Raw genomic sequence first — 17,380 nt, 5'->3', positions numbered from 1 at the left:
CTCCAAGACACACATCTTGGCCTCATCAGCCCCAGGCACGCGATGGCACCTGAGAGGATCAAAAGTGGAGGAGTCAAGCTGTCTTTCTTGATCATTTTCATCATGTTCGTGTGAAGGCAGAAGTGTACTGTGATACAACATTAGACGTGACTTTGGGTGTCAGGATGTCAGACGATCCAAATCCTGCGTCTGCTGACGCTCGGCCAGATACGATACCTCAAAGCACCCACAAGGTAGGATCGAGAACAGGTTGCAGGGCCTGAGAGAGGCGAGCCTTGGGTGGGTTCGCTCGACGGACACGGGGCCACGGACACCAAGCTGGTACCTTAGCTCCATCATGGCTCCGTAGCTGCTGCGGAAAGCAATCGATAACACCGATAAGCCCAGATGGCTGCTGGACCCCGTTTTGCGGCGAGCGGCTAACTAGTGAGGCCTACTGAAGCCTACTGAGCCCCTCGTGGCCCCTCTTCCTACACCCACCACCACCACCATCAATCACTCTTAAGCACAACCACACGCAACCAGCACCACCATTCTACTGTACAATCACCCCTGTCACCCTTCAGCTTGCTTTTCCACTCCGTCAAACGGCTTCCCGTTTGTCGGTAGCTCCTTTGGTGCATCGTTGCGTGTCCTGCCAGGTTTTCTCTTCTAGGGCTTTTGTCGATCTCTATAGTACCAGTGCAGTCGTGCTGCTGCCCGCCGCATATCACCAACTCTCCCTCGACACCGGCTTCCCCTCGTCGTCTGACCCTCGGCCTCGATGTCTTTGCTGTCGCCCAGCTGACGTTCGTACTTTGGTCTTGTCTCTTCCCACTCGATACGACATTCTCTACTACCTTCCCACCTCGACGTCGTTCGAGAGACTCCCTTCGGAGGAGTAAGGGGTTCTTCCAGCCGTCGCGTTTGCAGTCTTGCTATTGGTGCCGAGGGACGTGCAACTCCTGCGGTATCTTTACATCATGGAACCGATCCCCATCACCACAATGATTTCTGCTGTTCCTCATCAGCACCAGGCCGAGTCTCCCAGGCCAATGACTCCTGCAAGCCCATTGATCGAGGCTACCACTGCCTTCGATCAGCCCGTCAAACTGAAGGGCCGTCATAGGCTCCTTCAAAGTTTGCAGCGCATGTCTTCCTCTCCATCGCTAGCCAAGTTGAGCCGAACAAGATCGAGCGAGAAGGTCTACAAGTCCGGCCAAAAAGCATCAATTTCCTGCGTCACTTTGGGTTCTCCCGCTTCATCATACTCTCTATCTCCTCCGAACTCCTACAACTCCCAGCTATCCCACGGCTTCTCCACCGCCCCTACCACCCCCGGCACGCCTGGTAGCCAGCAATCCTACTTCGAAGCGAATTGTCGACTACGAGTGCTCGACTCAAACGAAAGTATCTCCGCGTCCCTCCCGATCGACCTTCGAGCCTCCAAACCTATTTCCATACCTTTACCCGAGATCTCAGAAAAGCCATTTCCTCGACGACCCAACTTCAATTTTTGGAAGGATCTACCCCACGAGCTCCGCATTCATGTCTTCAGCTTTCTATCACCGAAAGAGGTCATCAGGTTGTCAGCAGTGTCCAAGGAGTGGCATGGCATGTGCTTTGATGGGCAACTATGGACAAGTCTCGACTGCCAAACATACTATCAGCAAATAACATCCGACGCTCTGATCAAGATCATGCTCAACGCTGGCGCATTTGTCAAGAACCTCAATCTCAGAGGATGCGTCCAGCTACGGGACCAGTGGCTGAGTTTGGGAACAAGAATGACGAATCAAGAATGCAGGAACCTCGAAAACTTCAGTATCGAGGGATGTAAGATCGAGCGATCGTCAATACACTTCTTTTTACTGAGGAACCCGAGGCTGCTTCACATCAACATGCCCAGCATGCAGAACATCAACAATGCAACGATGAAAATCATTGCTTGCCACTGTCCACAACTCGAGCTGCTCAACATCGACTGGTGTTCCCAAATTGACACCAAGGGTCTCAAAAAGGTCATCCAGTCTTGTCCCAATCTGAGAGACCTGCGAGCTTCCGAAGTTAGAGGTCTAGATGACAACGAATTTATGCTTGAGCTCTTTCAACGGAACACTTTAGAAAGGCTCATTCTCCAACATTGTGAGAGCTTGACCGACGAGGCTTTGCAAATCATGGTTCATGGTATTGATCCGGAACGAGATGTTCTGACTGACCGTCCACTCGTGCCGCCCAGAAGGTTACGACATCTGGATATCTCAAGGTGCCGCAGTATTACGGACCGAGGGGTTCGGTCCTTGGCCCATAATGTCCCCTATCTAGAGGGTCTCCGTCTGTGTCAGAACACCGCCTTGACGGATGATGCATTGGAGGATCTCCTGCAGTCAACAAACCGGCTAACGCACCTTGAAGTGGAAGAAGTCGAGCTTCTCACAAACGCCACCCTCATCACGCTTGCAAAGTCCAAAGCAGCAAAGACATTGGAGCATCTGAGCATCTCGTACTGTGAGCAGATGGGCGATATTGGAGTGCTGCCTCTACTAAAAGCCTGCTCGGCCATCAGATCTTTGTGCCTTGATAATACGAGAATCTCAGATTTGGTACTCATGGAGGCTTCTGAGCAAGTCCGGAGACGTGGCAGCACGACCAAGAGATCCCAAATTCCAAGAAAAGGTCTGGAGCTAGTGGCGTTCGACTGCGCAAACGTAACCTGGGCTGGTGTTCGCGAAATCCTCCAGGGCAATGGCCGTGTGATGCAGGGACGTAAGAAGTCAGTCGTCCAAACAGTGGAGGAATTTGGCGACGAGAAGAAGACGAGAAAGGTCATCGAAATTCAAGAACTCCTTTATCCGGCCCAGATCATCCATCTCAAGGCTTTCTATGGCTGGCAACAGACTGTGGAAGAGCATTACAAGAGATGCGTGACTGGACGATGGGGGGCAGCAGCCCGCCTCGAAGCCAAGTGGGCGGAGTGGATGGTTGCCAGCGAAGAGGTCGGCGTGGTCGGTCATGGCTGGAGCTCGAGACGGAGACGACGCCGAGCTCGTGAAGCCGAGCACAGAGTCAGAGATGACGAGGATGGTGCCACACAAGACCTAGGCACGGGTGATGAAGGTAGTGGCACCGAGTATGCTGTTGGTCAGGCACCACGGCCTGGAAGGCGGCGAGCTCGCAGTGGTGGGTGCGTTGTGATGTGATGCACATATCCCTGCAGTTACTAACGATTTATGGCCTGCGGATTCCGCGCCGGTCGACGTGGGGGATACGGACACAAATGTCATCACGAGTTGTTTTTATCATGGAAGGCGTTATCATCATATCGGAGGTGTTCAAGTGGACATGGTAGAGTTTTCTGTTTTGAGCATCTACCGGACCACAGGCGGTACAAGAAGTCTTCGCATGGGAGCCACGGATCGGCGGTTTGATGGACTGATGATATGATTTTTGACGATATGGTTCATCTAGTATACTGCTGTCTATAGGGGAAATGTCTATACGTCTTCGAGGGCCTCTCACTCAATCTGATTGAATATTTACTGTGCTAATTCTTGCTTTGCGATTTCCGTCCATCTCGGGTGCTGTGGCACTGGCTCTATAAGATTGGATGCTATTATATCGGACTCCGTATTGTACATTTCTAGATAGTCTATATGACATTACACGAGAAACCTCTCCAATCTCGGTTCCACCGCCAACTCGCCAGCCCAAATATCCGTGTTAGATAGATCGTGTCGTCAGCGTCTCGAAACCTGATTAGAACCATCATTCGTAAATGAGCTTCCCTGGTTCCAAGTATCGACCAACGCAGGAGTAATAAGCTCGTGTCCATTGCTGAAAATACCCTGAAATGCCTTTGTTCACGTTCGTGAAGACGGTGGTTGCATGTCAATTCCATACATCGGTCGTCACGGTCTTCTGTGGCCTTATAACACCATGATGCCACAGGGCCAACCCTTGGTTGCTGCTTCAGACCAAAACATACAAGCTGCACATGCCGCTCAACCCCAGAATCATGCTGAACCAGAATGCTGAATTGTTGAAAACCCACCGGCCACGAATCAGGGGGCTCCTCTGGATGGCGACGATCGGCAATTGCAACATCATAGCGATAAACCCGTAACCTCTCAGCTTCTTTGTGATGCAGCCCATGATCAACTCATGGCCCAACGCACTGATCAAAAATGTAATGGTCATGGCGATGGGCGTGGAAAGGTATGCCTTTGACGAGAAAAACACATGCCGCCGAAGGAAGTGGTAGACAGGGATATTCCACTCGCGCGAGAACTCGAGCCAATCGCTGCTGTTCCACCAATCCGAGTAAAAATGCCGGTCGGCGAAGCAGGTGATCTCGGCGAACGCGCCGAGGATGTACTCCCAAATGACTAGGAAGACGAGCAGGAATGTGATCATGAAGGGGAAGAGCATCATGCTGGTGGTCTCGGCCAGGATGAGGGCTCTGTCCGAGAAGGTGCTCACGCTGCGCAGACGGATGGCCGAATCGGCGAGTACGGGCGTGATGAATTCCTCGCTCACCGTGATCATGAGGAAGATGCACCCGAACACGGCCAGTGTCTTCTGTGACAGCTCGAGCCACCGAATGTGGGGTGTCCGCGGGTATTCGAGCTCGTAGCAGAGTGTGGGGCAAAGGATGTAGTCGGCGTAGTTGTACAGAGTCAGGTTCTGGGGATATGTGACCTGACCAAGCGGAGAGGTTAATTCGGTGGCCAAATCTTGTCGTAACTGGGAGAGCTCTTCGAGTGACTCGGTGCTCTTTTCGCTTACGTCGTCGGGGTGTTGTTCCGTCAAGCGCGATGGTGAGCTGGGATAAATCACCGCTTTTGCACGGTCGGCCGTCTCTGGCTTGTCCAACTCGTGCAGGCGGCGCTCCGTTTCACTCAGGTGTCCGTTGTAAAAGGCGTAGGAATGCATTTTCATGAGGAAGGTCAGGGTGTGAAGAGCGAAGAAAACCTGCGCAGTCCAGGTCCAGCCCAGCAGGAAAGGCCATTCAACCCACAGCGTCAACCAGAGAGCCTGGTATATGCTTTGGATCCAAATTCCTGCCTTTTTCCATCGCAGGATCCCGGTTTGGCCTCGAACCCACTTTTGAATGACCAGACTTAAAGCCGTGCTGCCTACCATCGCGGCGTCACTCAATGCCAGAGACACCACGTTTCTGGACAGCAATGCATAGACTTGCACTCGAAGAGGATGGCCCGTTTCTTTGATGTTCCTCAAACCTGTTGTGAGAACCATGATGGTCAAGCTGATCCAGAAGAGGACGAAGAAGCCTCGGAAGTCTCGATAGTCACTCCGCGGATCGAAATGAGACACTCGGTTCTTGTACACAATGGTATGGTAAAGTCGATGTTTCGCTTGGGCTCGAGCCTGTTTCCGCGCGGAGGAGATGGACTGGACAGAAGGGGGCGCATCCTGAGGAACCGGGGTTGAGCGTCCACTGTACGTTCGGGTCAGCAGGTGCGCAGGGGAAGGAAGAAGTCACCTACCTCGAAATACTTGAGGATGCCTCAGCAAAACCATTGATGCCATGATTACCGGCAGCGCGCAAGGCTTCAGGCAGCGCTCTCATGGGTCGCGGCCGCAGGAGATTTCCCTCCGCATCATCGGTTTGAGAAGCGGCCATGTTGAACGACTTTGTCCAGGGTTGATTTGATATTATCGTAGACCAAGAAGCATAGAACAGAAAGCATCCATGTCTCCGGACCACGCTGGAATCACGGCGACTGTAGACGGCGGAATTTCCTCGTTCGCTTCGGGCTCTTTGCTATCCGAATGCGACGAGAGACTGGGATCCTAAGCAAAATTGGGGAATCGGCTTCCTGTCGACGTCAGCCTTGGCAAGGGCGACTCCTGATTGGCATGACATTGACGATGAAGATCAATACGCGTTCTTTGGTACGAGGGCGGAAATTCGCTTAGAAGCTCACCATGACGATAGATACTCCAGAACAGGAGTACGGATACGTCGGAAGCCCGGGGGTCTTACTAGAGGGGCACAGGGCATGATAAGTTGATATGCTCGAACACTGGCAAAGGTACCCACTGAGCAGTACATGAGTCTACATAATCCACCTGGTAGCCGCCAGCATCAAGGTCTCTTGACTTGGTTGGCCACCACCATAGGAGTGATATAGTCACTGCAAAGCTCACGCAGGGAGTCTGGCACGACCTGCCCCACCATCCTACCTCATCCAGTCGATGTCGAGGTCAGCCTTATACTCTCCCTCGTCGTCGATCCTGCTCAGGACGCTCTCTTCGCCTGTCCAAGTGGTCGGCGTCGCTTGACGCATACTCGAAAGACTGTTGGGCTTTTCGCTTCCGTTGACACTGCCTTCTCGCAATCCCGGTTGAGACTCGGTAGACTGATGCTCTTTCCACCACTTACCACTCTCCTCAACGACCTTTTCCTCCCAACCACTGACGGGCCCGATAACTTCGACATCTTTCTGGCCGGCTTTCAGCACATTCCGACAAGGCAGGGACATGGTCATGTTTTCATTGTTGTTCCCGCCAGTCAGCTCATTGAGTTTCTCCTCGCTGGCCGCATAGACAAGCCGCCCAATATTGCTCCAATACAACGTGCCCGTGCACATTGCGCAGGGCTCCCACGTTGAGACCAGAGTGCACGCAGCCAAGTACCTCTGCGAGAAGTGTATAGATGCCAGCCGCGCAAGCTCGGTCTCTGCGTGTTGGACGTGGGAGATGGAGTAGTGCGTTAGCAGGATCGTGGTATTGTCAGGCGCTAGCAGCAGAGCCGCGAATGGCCGCTTTTCGTGAAATCTTGTGGCGGTATTCTGCAGATCTAGACAGGCTTTCAAGCCGGCATCAACTTGTGCTTTTGTCAAAGGTGTAAGCTGTGGTTGAGCTGGCTGAGCTGTGGGAGCGCCTGCGGCGGATTGCGTCCGCGGTCTGGAGGTGGAGGTTGGTGAAGGAGCAGAAGAGACAGGAGTATATGGGCCATTGGAGGCGGTGCTTGGAGAGTGATTGTGGGTTATAGTCGTATGTACAGACGACGATATAGATGGAGGTGCTGGACTCGGTGTTGCGGCAGGCTTCCGGTGGACTGAATTTGGTGAAGGGGTCTTGACACCGGGATTGGAATTGGAAGTCGCTCTCAGGAACGATTGGTAGGACATCCTGGTGAACGGAAGTCCTAGAGCTCAACTCAATGGGACGACGGAAAGCATAGAGATTCGGATTGCGCCCGTGATGCAGCTCAAATGTGACGAGGGACTACGTATGGAGAGACTGAAAGGCAAGGTGGTAGTAGACCATCGACAACAAGAGCATCAAATCAAGTTACACTCATGACAGCGTACCGACGCAAGGTGAAGGTTTACAGATGCTGCAGAAAGATAAGAGGTGGGAAATGACGGTAGAATCCATCTGCGCCCGGATGGCAGTTTGTACTGTGATAGTTTGCACATTTGGTGGCAGGTGTGGATCTTAGACAAGTTACTTGTACTCCAACCCATGTGCGATGCCACTCACGGCCACCTAATAATAAGGAACAAGGATGCGGAGAATTTAGGCATGCACTGGCATGTCAGCTCACGAGGCACTGTGAAACAGTCGCTTAAAGGCTTGTACAGGCTGCCGATTGGTAGGCTCCCTACGGAGGCGTGCACCAAATGTAGTTGCCGCGCTAAAGTTGAATGACGAGGACGTCAAAAGACCATTTATTTTCTTTTCCGTTGCTCCGGACAACTGTCCCCGGAGATATCGGACCTCGATTCTCGGCCCCTAACTCTCGCCTATCCTTTACCATTAAGGCACCTAAGTGGATTACCTTCAGTTAAGACTTTAGTTAAGGCTGCCTAGAGCAAAAGAAAATCTCATGTCAGGTTGTGATCCTTCGTCATTCGATCTTAGCGCGGCAACTACATTTGGTGCACGCCTCCGTACGGTGTTCCAACCTCCCAACCAGGTGCCAACTTCAATAATCATCAACGATTCACTTTGTAAAGGCAACCAGATATGGTGCAGAGGATGTCACCAAAGTTTGTGATGACATCGAGTGCATAACCATGAGATTCTTCCTGAACGAGTAGAGGCACATTCAGAACCCCGCATTTGCTGAGTTGGGTGACTATGTAACAGGCCGTGACTTGCACAGAAATGCGGCTTGCTGGCGGTGAAATACTCGTCGGTGGTGCTTTTGACTAACGCTGAGCACGAACCCAACAAGTTGTCTGTCACAACGCGCGTGGATCCTAGCAGTCCCTTTGTGAGTCAGAAATGGAATCCGGAGGTAGTACTTCACAGGGTTGAGGAGTTTGACCACGGCATGTGGCCCAGTTCCGGTCGGTCTACTGTCAACTCTAGGCCCCTTTGAGTGATTCTGAGTGAAGGCTCACATCCAGAACGCTTCGAAAATAGCTGTTCGGAGTAGACTCGTCCAGCGGTGTCGAGAGCTGCCTTCAATTGCAGGAGCGTTGCTTTCAGGCGCGAATACCTAGGTATCTCCAGGAGCCATGATATTATCTTCGCTTCCACGAATCTTCAATATCCTGCTTCTACCGAGTCAACCAAATCTCAGTTACTCCGATCAGGCCTTTCACACTTCGACTTTCATTGGTGCCTGACGCGTATAGGTTGGCTACATGAGCCCGTGGAGTTCAAGGAACGAGGATCGTGCTGTGTTGCTGCAATGTTCACACCAACGATCTTGATCGGACCCAGCAAGACAATCGTTCTAAGCCCCAAGCGACTCATCAGACACGAGTCAGCAGACATGAGGAGTCGGAGCCCTTTGCTTTGGAATCTAGCTGATGCCCTCGTATAACTTGGCCTTCGTCCATATTCGTATGCTGTGCCGCGTGCCATTTGTGGTGTAGAGTATCTCATACTCAATCTCTTTTGTTGCAGCAGCTCAAAACACCAGAATCTCGACCTTGTCTTCTTCCGCACCATATCGCTTCCGAATCTGTTCCTTGTTGAGCAGTGCCAACAACGGTCGAAAAAGGTCTTCCATTTCGAAAATACTTCTCTTCTTCTCATCTCTGTACGATCCATCCACGACAATGCGTCGTATGCCGCTGATCTTCATTGCGTCCGCGTCGATCAAATCCTTGACCCTTCTAGGGGTGCCCACGGCAATCCCGACCTTGTTCTTTCGCATATAATCGATATTCTCTTGCAGTTTCATGTGCTTTGCGATAAGTTTGGCGACCTTGGACCCCTCGGTGTTGAAGACGCGCAGTTCTCTGTTGAGGTCGGCAGTCCGGATCCCTGAAGGCGCTATTATAAGTGTATGAGGAGCTGCCTCCTCATCGCACGTGGAAAGCTCTGCTTTGCCATTCTCTGCAAATTTTTCGAGGAACTCTGATAGCTTCGTGCCAACGTGGGGTTTGTCGAAGGCCGTGGTATTGCGGAAGGACTTCGTTGGGAGATATTGTTCCTCCAACTCGATAGAACTGCTATTTGGGAAAAATTTTCGAATGCACTTTGCGAAGTGATCCGCAAGTAAAGCAGAATCCATCATTGCGATGGTCTCGTCGAGGTCGGTTTGCCTGGACTGAGCCGCAGATTTCGAGGTAGGTCGCTTCGCAGGACGATCACTTTCAGCATCTGCGGTCACGTCAAGTTTTCGCTTGTTGCCACCATGTTTACGGGCTGCCATTTTCGTTCTCGCCATGGTAATGAATAGGCCGGGCGTGAAGTCGTGTTCACATTATGGAGGGCAGATACGAAGGGGTAAAAGAAGTTGCAAATACGTGAGGACAATTCACGGCAAAGATGTCAACTAATGCAGGAACCGGCAGAAAATTTCCCCCGCATTTTAATTGCAGGTGGAGTTTGTCAATGTTTCAAGACTGGTAATTCGTCTATGAAAGAAGGACCATATGTGCCCGTGTCGGTGTACTACGTATGATATGCTGGCCTGTGCGTTGGCATTCCCAGATAGCGCTTGCCAGATCCTCAGCTGGCTGGCTTCTTCTTTTCCATTTCAGTACCAGCCAACATTTTGGGGATCGATGGATGTAGCGGTTTCGGCGGCAGGATCTGACCTGGCCGTGATCAGTCTGAAGAGACCGAGACCGAGATCCTCAGTGAACATATGACATACCTATTTATTTCTTGTCGAAAAGAACTTTCAGAATAGCCTTGCCTTCTTGGACGCCTTCATCATTGTACACTCGAAGGTTGTAGGAGAGCAGGAATTGATTGAAGGAGGTAAAGCCTGCAGCTCTGACCATTTCATTGAAACCCATTTCCTTGCCGGATTCCTCTTTCCCGGGATTCGACGATTGCGGCATGGTGCTTGGAGACTGGACAAAAACCTAGACAGACTTGCTTGAGCCAGTGGAAATGTGTATTTGGATGAGAGTCGATCTTTGCAGACAGAATACGGAATTGAGTGAGGTTGAGGTTTGGGGAAGAGGAGGTGATGGGCTGGATCCTGGAAGTACTTTGAAACCACGAATGGGGATCTGGTGGAAAGAACATGGAAGTTAATTCACAAGCAAATTGCCCATCTTCTACTTTGCATGAGGGGTGCAGCCTCCTTTCTGAGAAGTGCAATGTCGTCTACTGCGTACCACTGATATCCGAGACATACTTGTTGTGAAGGAGAAGCAGGATCTTCTAGGATGGTGGTACCTTCCCAGGATTTGCACTTTCCCCTCAGTCCAACGTTGCTTCCTGTACCAGATGTACCTCCCGCCAATTTCGCTCGATCATTCCTGTATCTAAATTGGCCCGCCAAACACTCAACTGCCACAGCGGCGACCCAAAGCCCGTCTTTCCAGGTAAGAGATAGCGAATTGGAAAGACAAAGTGAATTCTGTACCTCCGTGGCTGCTTGAAAGTATCCCTGACTGGCCCGTAGCCCTCTTTGGACTCAAGGACACGCCATACCCTGTCCATGACATTTACATCCGACAGTAGTTCGGAATCTGCTTGCTCGGGGACATCAATTGTCCAGCCCTTCTGCCAGGGAGAAAAGGTTGCCGTTAGTAATTTGGGGAAATATTCCAGGTTCAGCTTCCATTGCGATTCGATCTCAAAGACATTCATTCGAACATGGCGGACGTTGTTCAGAGTGTGCAGCGCAGTCATTCTGCTCACAAAAGCAGTGAACGCTTGCTGACAGTGCAATTCCCACATCGCAGTCTCCACAAAGACACGCTGTGCTTCCTGCCGCACCTGATCTGGCAAGTCGGCTCTTACCAGCCATTGATGCTCTGCATGATATGGGCCGGTCGCATCGGAGAAGCAGTAACAGCCGGATTTAGCAGTCACGGCGACACGATTGGCGTTAAATGCGTCCTCGAAGATCTTCCGACGAATCTCTGCCGGCAGCTCCAACAGACGTGCCACAACCTTTTGTAGCCTCTTGTCTCGGGAGTCGACAGGGTAAAGGTAAGGACGAGCGTTCAGGGTATGATAATACGCAGATTCTGCTACCGCCGACTCAGACATTGTACGCGATAGCCGGCGGAACAGATGACGATAAACTTTCCAATTCTTGAGCCTGGATGCCCAAAACGATTAGCATACCTCCAGGTCCAGCGCTTATTTGCTAGGCATCAACACGAGAAGCTGAATCTTTGGGTCCCTGGCGTCGCCGGCAAGGGTCCGATGCTTTAAGCTTGATCGCATCAGATGATGGTACTCGTCGTGGATGGAAGATCGATTTCAGAGGTTCGCAGCTCTGCGGCTTATCAGACCCCTTTGTTTTCGACTGCAAGGGCCCCAAGAGATTGGACGAGCAAGCAGGATTTTGGGCCTTGAATGAGTATCTGATTAAGCGGCAGAGTTGCTTGGATTGCTTAGAACTGGAATTCAGCGAGGTTTCTAGGCTTCCAATGGAGTGAAAGATTTTGAAAGAAGAGCTGATTCCTCTTTGTCTGACGGAAGTGGCCCGTCAGAACATGTATTTAATGCCAGAGCTTCAAGCTCGGTTCATACACTACCCACACAAGCAGCAATCAAGTGCAGTTCAACACCCCGGTCCGCCTGGGCCGCTGAACACATGATTGAGATCTTTGGGATTCATCAGAAAAAACAACGAAAACATTCACTGCGCAGAACATGGCCTCTGCAAATGCAGCAACGCCGCGGGTTCTCTATCCCGAGGTTCGGCTGCTGGCACCCTGAAGAAATGAATTGTGCCAACACTTGTAGGGTGCTGATTGCAGGCACCGATTGAAGATCACAAAAGTCATGAAGAATTTCATTTCTTCCGTATCTGGCTTTGTCCTTTCGGCATGGCTGACGCCAGTGGCGAGGCAAATCAAGTATCAGCTTGACGGTCTCGGGAACACTCCCACCATTTGCTCGCCGTGTTGCTTCCAATGTCTCTGTTCTTGTCTCGGTACCAGATAAAAAGTGGTTCCTTGACTCTGCTTCGTTATTTTCTAATGGAAAGAATGGGACGATAAAAACCAGAACCTGCCGATCATCAAGCTTTCAATCTGTCTTCTCCAGACGCAAACAGTATTCACCCAGCGAAAACCGGCTCAATATGGAGCTGAAAAGCATTCTGCAACTCCTTTTCTTCCTCCTCCTTGATCGCCGCTACTTTGTCTTTTCTCTCGGTACTGCTGATCATGCCCGTCGTGAGACCATGCTCACTTGTCCGTCTGGTAGTGATCTCTGCATCTACCTGGCGGCAGCAGGTTGCGTCAACCTCACAGCTGGCGACACTTGCTGCATAGACGGCAGTGGTAATTCTGCACTTGGCTTGGCGAGCCCGAGAGATTGGCTGACATCGCCGTTAGGAATATGCTCAGGAGGTCTGGAGTGCGGCACTGGTGTTGCTGCAAGTCGATGCTGTGAAATTGTATGCAGTCCGCCCGCCCAGCGCTATCAATACTCGCACGTGGTCCTAAAGCTCGATGGCTGACAGAGGACAGGGATTGACTCCAGGTCAATGCGCCCAGGCGACGCTCGTGGGCACTGCGACAACAGTTCCTCCGATTGCAAGCACCACGTCACGACCAACAAGCAGTGGTTCTGATACCACGGTACCACTGTCTCTTACTCTCCTCATACTTGGGACCCTGTATGGATTTCTCTTGGAAACCTTGGGTGAAGCATTGAGTGTCCGGCGGATGGTAGCAAGCTCAGAACAGGCTGGTAATAAACCAAGGGACAACGCATGGGTTTCTGGTTAGCAGATGGCAAGATCTGATGGACAAGCCTCAACAGCATGGGTCGAGCATAGCTCCGTGTCCTTGGACGGGTCAACTGGTTAGGCGAATGAATGCAGAAAGTCTGCTTTTTGAGAGTTGTACTTGGAAAAAAGAAAAAAGAAACAAAAAACTCTCGCGCCTGGATATTCGCATGTCATACTCTTTCTCCCTTGTGGTGCTCTCTTCACGGTGTTGGACTCATGACACACTTGGACATACAGTGCTCCGCTCATAGACCTGATATCGGGGACGCAGACCTGCAACGTCACCATAATACTGTTGATCACTTCTGGTTGTTACGGTTGCATACCTAAGGTAACTAGGTATGCACGAACCTACATCGCTGTCCGAAAAGCGGCAATGCTGGAGCAAATTGAGATCTCGAACCCCGCGGCAAGCAAAGCGGGGAGTTACTGAACAGATTCTAGGGGACCGAATAATAGTGCGAATAAATCATAATGGAAAGTCCCGAGGTCCGTAGGTCGTAGTAGGTGTCGTCCCACAACCGAATTAATCGGTCCGTTGAGCAGTATTTTTTTTTGTGACGCCGAATCTCTGAACAGGTTGAAGCGACCGAAGTGGACGATTCTCGGTCAGCCGGATCTGCGACGATTATGCAAACACATTCAATGGATTCGTGCAGCTGGTGAATTCAAGTCTCTTTCTGTGCCTGTGACTCGGGCAACGACTTTCTTGGTGGCTTTATGGACGACTCTCTGTCTTAACAGAGACTGCCTACAATGTCGGCCTCGGAGAGGGTACTGGCGAACGCGGACGTCGAAGACACATTTGCCATAGCCGACGGCGATGCTCCTGGTCGTCCACCTCGCGCGCCTCCTCTCCCTGCATCCGTCAAAATAAATGTCGAGGGCGCATTCATCGTGGACGATGAGACCAATGGCAGGAACGGCGCAGGGAGCGAGTTTGTCCATTGGGAGCACAAGGACATTCGACTGCCTCACCATACCGATGTTGTCAGTCATGTCGCAGTCGATGTACGTTTCTGGCCCAAAATCGCTATCAATCTACTAACAATATTCTAGATTGGCGGATCATTAGCGAAACTTGTATACTTCTCCCGCGAACCTGGTTCGACCCATGGCGGCGGTCGCCTGAATTTCGTTAACTTCGAAACCGATCGCATCGATCTCTGCATCGACTTTATCCAGGAATTGAAACATACACAATCCAAACTGAATGGCTCGACCCCGCAGCAACTATGCGTGATGGCAACTGGGGGAGGGGCGTTCAAGTTCTATCACAAGATGAAAGAGGTGCTGCATGTGGATGTCATCCAGGAGGACGAGATGGAATGTCTCATTATCGGTGAGCTCTGCAGCCGTCAGGTGAGGGTCTCGCTAATTGCTTGGTGAATAGGGCTGGACTTCTTTATTACCGAAATACCACACGAAGTCTTTACATACAGCGAAGACGAACCGATCCAATTTGTCGAGGCCCGCGCAGATGTATACCCGTACCTCCTCGTCAATATCGGCTCCGGAGTCTCTATGGTGAAAGTGTCCGGTCCTGGAGAATTTCAGCGCGTAGGCGGAACATCCCTAGGAGGAGGTACGTTCTGGGGGATTCTGTCTCTATTGACGGGTGCTCGAACCTTTGATGAAATGCTTGCTTTGGCGGAAAAGGGTGACAACAGCGGCGTGGACATGCTTGTTGGCGATATATATGGCACTGGGTACGGTAAGATTGGCTTGAAAGCCACAACGATTGCGAGTACATTTGGCAAAGTGTTCCGGATGAAGCGGCTTGCGGAGAGAAATGCTGAAGACGGGGAAGGACTGTCGAACGGCGACCCGCATGGCGATGGCGACGGTCGCGTGCAAGGCTTCAAGATTGAAGACATGGCGCGAAGTTTGCTATATGCCATATCCAACAACATCGGGCAGATTGCATATTTACAGTCTGAAAAACATAACCTCAAGCACATATACTTTGGAGGGTCTTTCATTCGTGGCCATACTCAGACCATGAATACTCTCTCTTACGCCATCAGATTCTGGTCGAAAAGCGAAAAACAAGCATATTTCCTCCGCCATGAGGGTTATCTCGGCGCAGTCGGAGCTTTTCTGAAGCGGCAACCCAAGAACTGGGGTCGACGAAACAGTCTGGAAGATCTCAAGCTTGGCAGGGTATTGTCAAAGGAGTAAATGAATTGTTGAGTTCTGGTTCATGGATCGTCACGCCTGGAATCACTGCCTGTCGGGACTTCCTCCGATTCAATCACGCATCGACACAGGTGGTGAGTCCTTAGCAGTATCCCTCGCTCCCTTCCCGACCGACAAGGTATAGCCGGGATTTCCTTCAACGAGCGACTCGAAATCTATACTCAGTGTTCCGGCCACGCGGTTTCAGCTGAGGCTGCTGGCTACGGCTCGCAAAGCTCGCATTGACTGTGTACGCTAATACTCGGCAAGCCGACGCGTCTCAGGCCATATTAACCGACCCGGAGGTGCCTGAAACAAACCCAGGCAGTTTTAAGGCCGGGTCAGCAGCCCATGTGTGGCGTGGAGCATGGTCATACTTTTGCCAGTTTATCGGGGACGACGAGAGGATATCAGAAACTCTGCAGTACGCGCAGGCATGAAGTTTCTTACACTTCGGTTGGCGACGAACCGGCAATGCTTTTAGGAGGGAACAGCCCTCACTGGGGTACGATGCCCTGAAGCTTTGCAACATGTGGATGTGCATCTACCTGAAAGAGCCATTGCTCTGGTGTCTTGATATTGTATTCAGCAATTCGCGTTGCGAGCATGAATCGGGGTGTGACGTCGAACTGTGGGAAGTGAGGATCTAAACATACCTTATAATAGTGCTCTCCCGGATTAACAAGCCGCACGTAGCAATCTAGCAGGTTAGATGTCAGGATATTCCTGGTTCCAAAGTTATGCGATCTGAGAGTTCAAGGTACAACCGAATGCCGAATGGAAGGCCCCAGAAGTGGGTGCTGGCCTAAAATTCCTTGGTGGTTGGCTGCATCTGACGTCAAAGTATGAACCCCGAGGCCTGCGTTCCTGCACCTAGCCAGCCTAAAACTGACCATCACCACATGATGAGACTGCCGATGCTGCCAACAACAAACTGCTTCCGCTTTCCTTCGCCCTCGCATTTGCGCCATCTTGTTGGTTCTTTTCCCGGCTCCCTTTGCGCATTCTCGAGTTACTTGGACGCCAATAAGTTGAGTATCTTCTGCTCTTGCGACTGGTCTTGAGGTTGTCTCCAGAGGTACCTGCTCAATAAGCGCGTACGGATGGGTTTGGTATTGCAACGAGCGCAATCAAGTAAACACCACCTATTCGACAGGAAATTTCTCTTCAGCACAGCAGCGCATCCAAGATCTAAGACTATCCGGTGAAGATAGGATTGAAATGGTAGGCGCGTTGTCCCCTTCCTCGAGTCTTTAGTTGCTCATGCTTTTTTGACAGTCCCCTCTTCCGAGCGTCGTTTCTGCGCTTCTCCCCGCAACGCCCGTGCTCGTTGCTCGTCAAGCGACAACAACCATCGTAACCAACTCGTCTCCCACATGCTCAGGGCAATATTCCGGGGGGACCCTTGCAGGCGCCATTCTTGGGACCTTTTTCGGGACAATTCTGCTGATTTATCTCTTCAACTCATTGAACAACAACAACCGGAGGGTGGGACGAGAAGAAGTGGTTGTGGAACGAAAGGTGCGCAGCAATGGCAGTAGAAGAAGACGTAGGAGTCGAAGTGGCAGCCTGTCAAGCGTACGAAGGCCGAGCAGGGTCTACTCGACGGGTTGAAGTAGGCTGGAAAGGGCTATTATATCACACCATGGACACGAGAGTACGAAGCAATTGTACAGATACCCACCTATTTCAATCAGGTCTCAGCGTAGCGTTTGTTTATGAAATTATGGCTTTGAGCAGGCTATGTGCAAAGGGATATGAGTGGGTAGATAGACGGGCTTCTGAGCGGACGGGAGGGGAACATGTGAGCGGGAGCATCGTGACATTGATGCGACCGCAACTGTATCAGTAGCGAGGCAGGAATGCGAGACGATGGCAGGAATATGCCATATTCCAGCACCTGGAGAATACATGTCAACCACCATCTTGTACGGGATGGAACAAGCGGCTATGGTCTCCGGATGTGTCTCTTGAATTGCTTTGTTTACGGTTGGAATTACCTAGGCATATCTGATAATGATGGGGTCATCATGGATTATCATGGGTCGTCATGGGTAATTGCACTGGCCACTTCGGCTT

The 17,380-nt window shown here is 51.4% G+C and overlaps 9 protein-coding genes across 9 annotated transcripts; 4 read left to right on the top strand and 5 right to left on the bottom strand.

The window, feature by feature from the left end:
* The first annotated feature begins 518 nt into the window (after nucleotides 1-518).
* Nucleotides 519-3,547, top strand: PV05_10697 (uncharacterized protein). The gene has a single exon (XM_013454103.1). It carries the CDS (start codon nucleotides 963-965, stop codon nucleotides 3,177-3,179), a length of 2,217 nt encoding a protein of 738 aa, XP_013309557.1. The 5' UTR covers nucleotides 519-962; the 3' UTR covers nucleotides 3,180-3,547.
* On the bottom strand, nucleotides 3,538-5,881 carry PV05_10696 (uncharacterized protein). The gene is made up of 2 exons (XM_013454102.1): nucleotides 5,487-5,881; nucleotides 3,538-5,437 (listed from the first exon to the last, which is right to left on the bottom strand). The coding sequence occupies exons 1-2, from the start codon at nucleotides 5,621-5,623 to the stop codon at nucleotides 3,949-3,951; spliced, it is 1,626 nt and encodes a 541-aa protein (XP_013309556.1). The 5' UTR covers nucleotides 5,624-5,881; the 3' UTR covers nucleotides 3,538-3,948.
* Nucleotides 5,882-6,004: 123 nt separating this feature from the next.
* Nucleotides 6,005-7,407, bottom strand: PV05_10695 (uncharacterized protein). The gene has a single exon (XM_013454101.1). It carries the CDS (start codon nucleotides 7,134-7,136, stop codon nucleotides 6,183-6,185), a length of 954 nt encoding a protein of 317 aa, XP_013309555.1. The 5' UTR covers nucleotides 7,137-7,407; the 3' UTR covers nucleotides 6,005-6,182.
* Nucleotides 7,408-8,032: 625 nt separating this feature from the next.
* PV05_10694 (uncharacterized protein) lies at nucleotides 8,033-9,723 on the bottom strand. The gene has a single exon (XM_013454100.1). It carries the CDS (start codon nucleotides 9,635-9,637, stop codon nucleotides 8,873-8,875), a length of 765 nt encoding a protein of 254 aa, XP_013309554.1. The 5' UTR covers nucleotides 9,638-9,723; the 3' UTR covers nucleotides 8,033-8,872.
* A 104-nt stretch (nucleotides 9,724-9,827) lies between these two features.
* Nucleotides 9,828-10,377, bottom strand: PV05_10693 (uncharacterized protein). Its single transcript, XM_013454099.1, has 2 exons — nucleotides 10,070-10,377; nucleotides 9,828-10,010 (listed from the first exon to the last, which is right to left on the bottom strand). The coding sequence occupies exon 1, from the start codon at nucleotides 10,257-10,259 to the stop codon at nucleotides 10,074-10,076; it is 186 nt and encodes a 61-aa protein (XP_013309553.1). The 5' UTR covers nucleotides 10,260-10,377; the 3' UTR covers nucleotides 9,828-10,010; nucleotides 10,070-10,073.
* Nucleotides 10,378-10,450: 73 nt separating this feature from the next.
* Nucleotides 10,451-11,640, bottom strand: PV05_10692 (uncharacterized protein). The gene has a single exon (XM_013454098.1). It carries the CDS (start codon nucleotides 11,422-11,424, stop codon nucleotides 10,627-10,629), a length of 798 nt encoding a protein of 265 aa, XP_013309552.1. The 5' UTR covers nucleotides 11,425-11,640; the 3' UTR covers nucleotides 10,451-10,626.
* An 829-nt stretch (nucleotides 11,641-12,469) lies between these two features.
* On the top strand, nucleotides 12,470-13,121 carry PV05_10691 (uncharacterized protein; the record flags this gene model as incomplete). Its single annotated transcript, XM_013454097.1, has 3 exons — nucleotides 12,470-12,671; nucleotides 12,726-12,787; nucleotides 12,861-13,121. The coding sequence occupies 3 exons, from the start codon at nucleotides 12,470-12,472 to the stop codon at nucleotides 13,119-13,121; spliced, it is 525 nt and encodes a 174-aa protein (XP_013309551.1).
* Nucleotides 13,122-13,647: 526 nt separating this feature from the next.
* On the top strand, nucleotides 13,648-16,016 carry PV05_10690 (pantothenate kinase). Its single transcript, XM_013454096.1, has 3 exons — nucleotides 13,648-14,134; nucleotides 14,183-14,465; nucleotides 14,517-16,016. Exons 1-3 carry the CDS (start codon nucleotides 13,880-13,882, stop codon nucleotides 15,302-15,304), a joined length of 1,326 nt encoding a protein of 441 aa, XP_013309550.1. The 5' UTR covers nucleotides 13,648-13,879; the 3' UTR covers nucleotides 15,305-16,016.
* Nucleotides 16,017-16,210: 194 nt separating this feature from the next.
* Nucleotides 16,211-17,325, top strand: PV05_10689 (uncharacterized protein). Its single transcript, XM_013454095.1, has 2 exons — nucleotides 16,211-16,525; nucleotides 16,580-17,325. The coding sequence occupies exons 1-2, from the start codon at nucleotides 16,523-16,525 to the stop codon at nucleotides 16,913-16,915; spliced, it is 339 nt and encodes a 112-aa protein (XP_013309549.1). The 5' UTR covers nucleotides 16,211-16,522; the 3' UTR covers nucleotides 16,916-17,325.
* The last annotated feature ends 55 nt before the right edge of the window (nucleotides 17,326-17,380 follow it).

Source organism: Exophiala xenobiotica, assembly GCF_000835505.1.
Source record: "Exophiala xenobiotica strain CBS 118157 unplaced genomic scaffold supercont1.7, whole genome shotgun sequence".
Lineage (NCBI taxonomy): Eukaryota > Fungi > Ascomycota > Eurotiomycetes > Chaetothyriales > Herpotrichiellaceae > Exophiala > Exophiala xenobiotica.
The sequence above is the reverse complement of the archived record's forward strand: the minus strand, read 5'-3'. Positions and strand labels throughout refer to the sequence as shown.

Bases quoted from the DNA above. Each gene is read 5' to 3' on its own strand.
- PV05_10697 (XM_013454103.1), top strand. From the start codon at position 963: ATGGAACCGATCCCCATCACCACAATGATTTCTGCTGTTCCTCATCAG.
- PV05_10696 (XM_013454102.1), bottom strand. From the start codon at position 5,623: ATGGCCGCTTCTCAAACCGATGATGCGGAGGGAAATCTCCTGCGGCCG. The intron at 5,438-5,486 runs GTAGGTGACTTC...CCGAACGTACAG, and splicing joins GCATCCTCAAGTATTTCGAG to TGGACGCTCAACCCCGGTTC.
- PV05_10695 (XM_013454101.1), bottom strand. From the start codon at position 7,136: ATGTCCTACCAATCGTTCCTGAGAGCGACTTCCAATTCCAATCCCGGT.
- PV05_10694 (XM_013454100.1), bottom strand. From the start codon at position 9,637: ATGGCGAGAACGAAAATGGCAGCCCGTAAACATGGTGGCAACAAGCGA.
- PV05_10693 (XM_013454099.1), bottom strand. From the start codon at position 10,259: ATGCCGCAATCGTCGAATCCCGGGAAAGAGGAATCCGGCAAGGAAATG.
- PV05_10692 (XM_013454098.1), bottom strand. From the start codon at position 11,424: ATGTCTGAGTCGGCGGTAGCAGAATCTGCGTATTATCATACCCTGAAC.
- PV05_10690 (XM_013454096.1), top strand. From the start codon at position 13,880: ATGTCGGCCTCGGAGAGGGTACTGGCGAACGCGGACGTCGAAGACACA. The intron at 14,135-14,182 runs GTACGTTTCTGG...ACAATATTCTAG, and splicing joins TCAGTCATGTCGCAGTCGAT to ATTGGCGGATCATTAGCGAA. The intron at 14,466-14,516 runs GTGAGCTCTGCA...CTTGGTGAATAG, and splicing joins GATGGAATGTCTCATTATCG to GGCTGGACTTCTTTATTACC.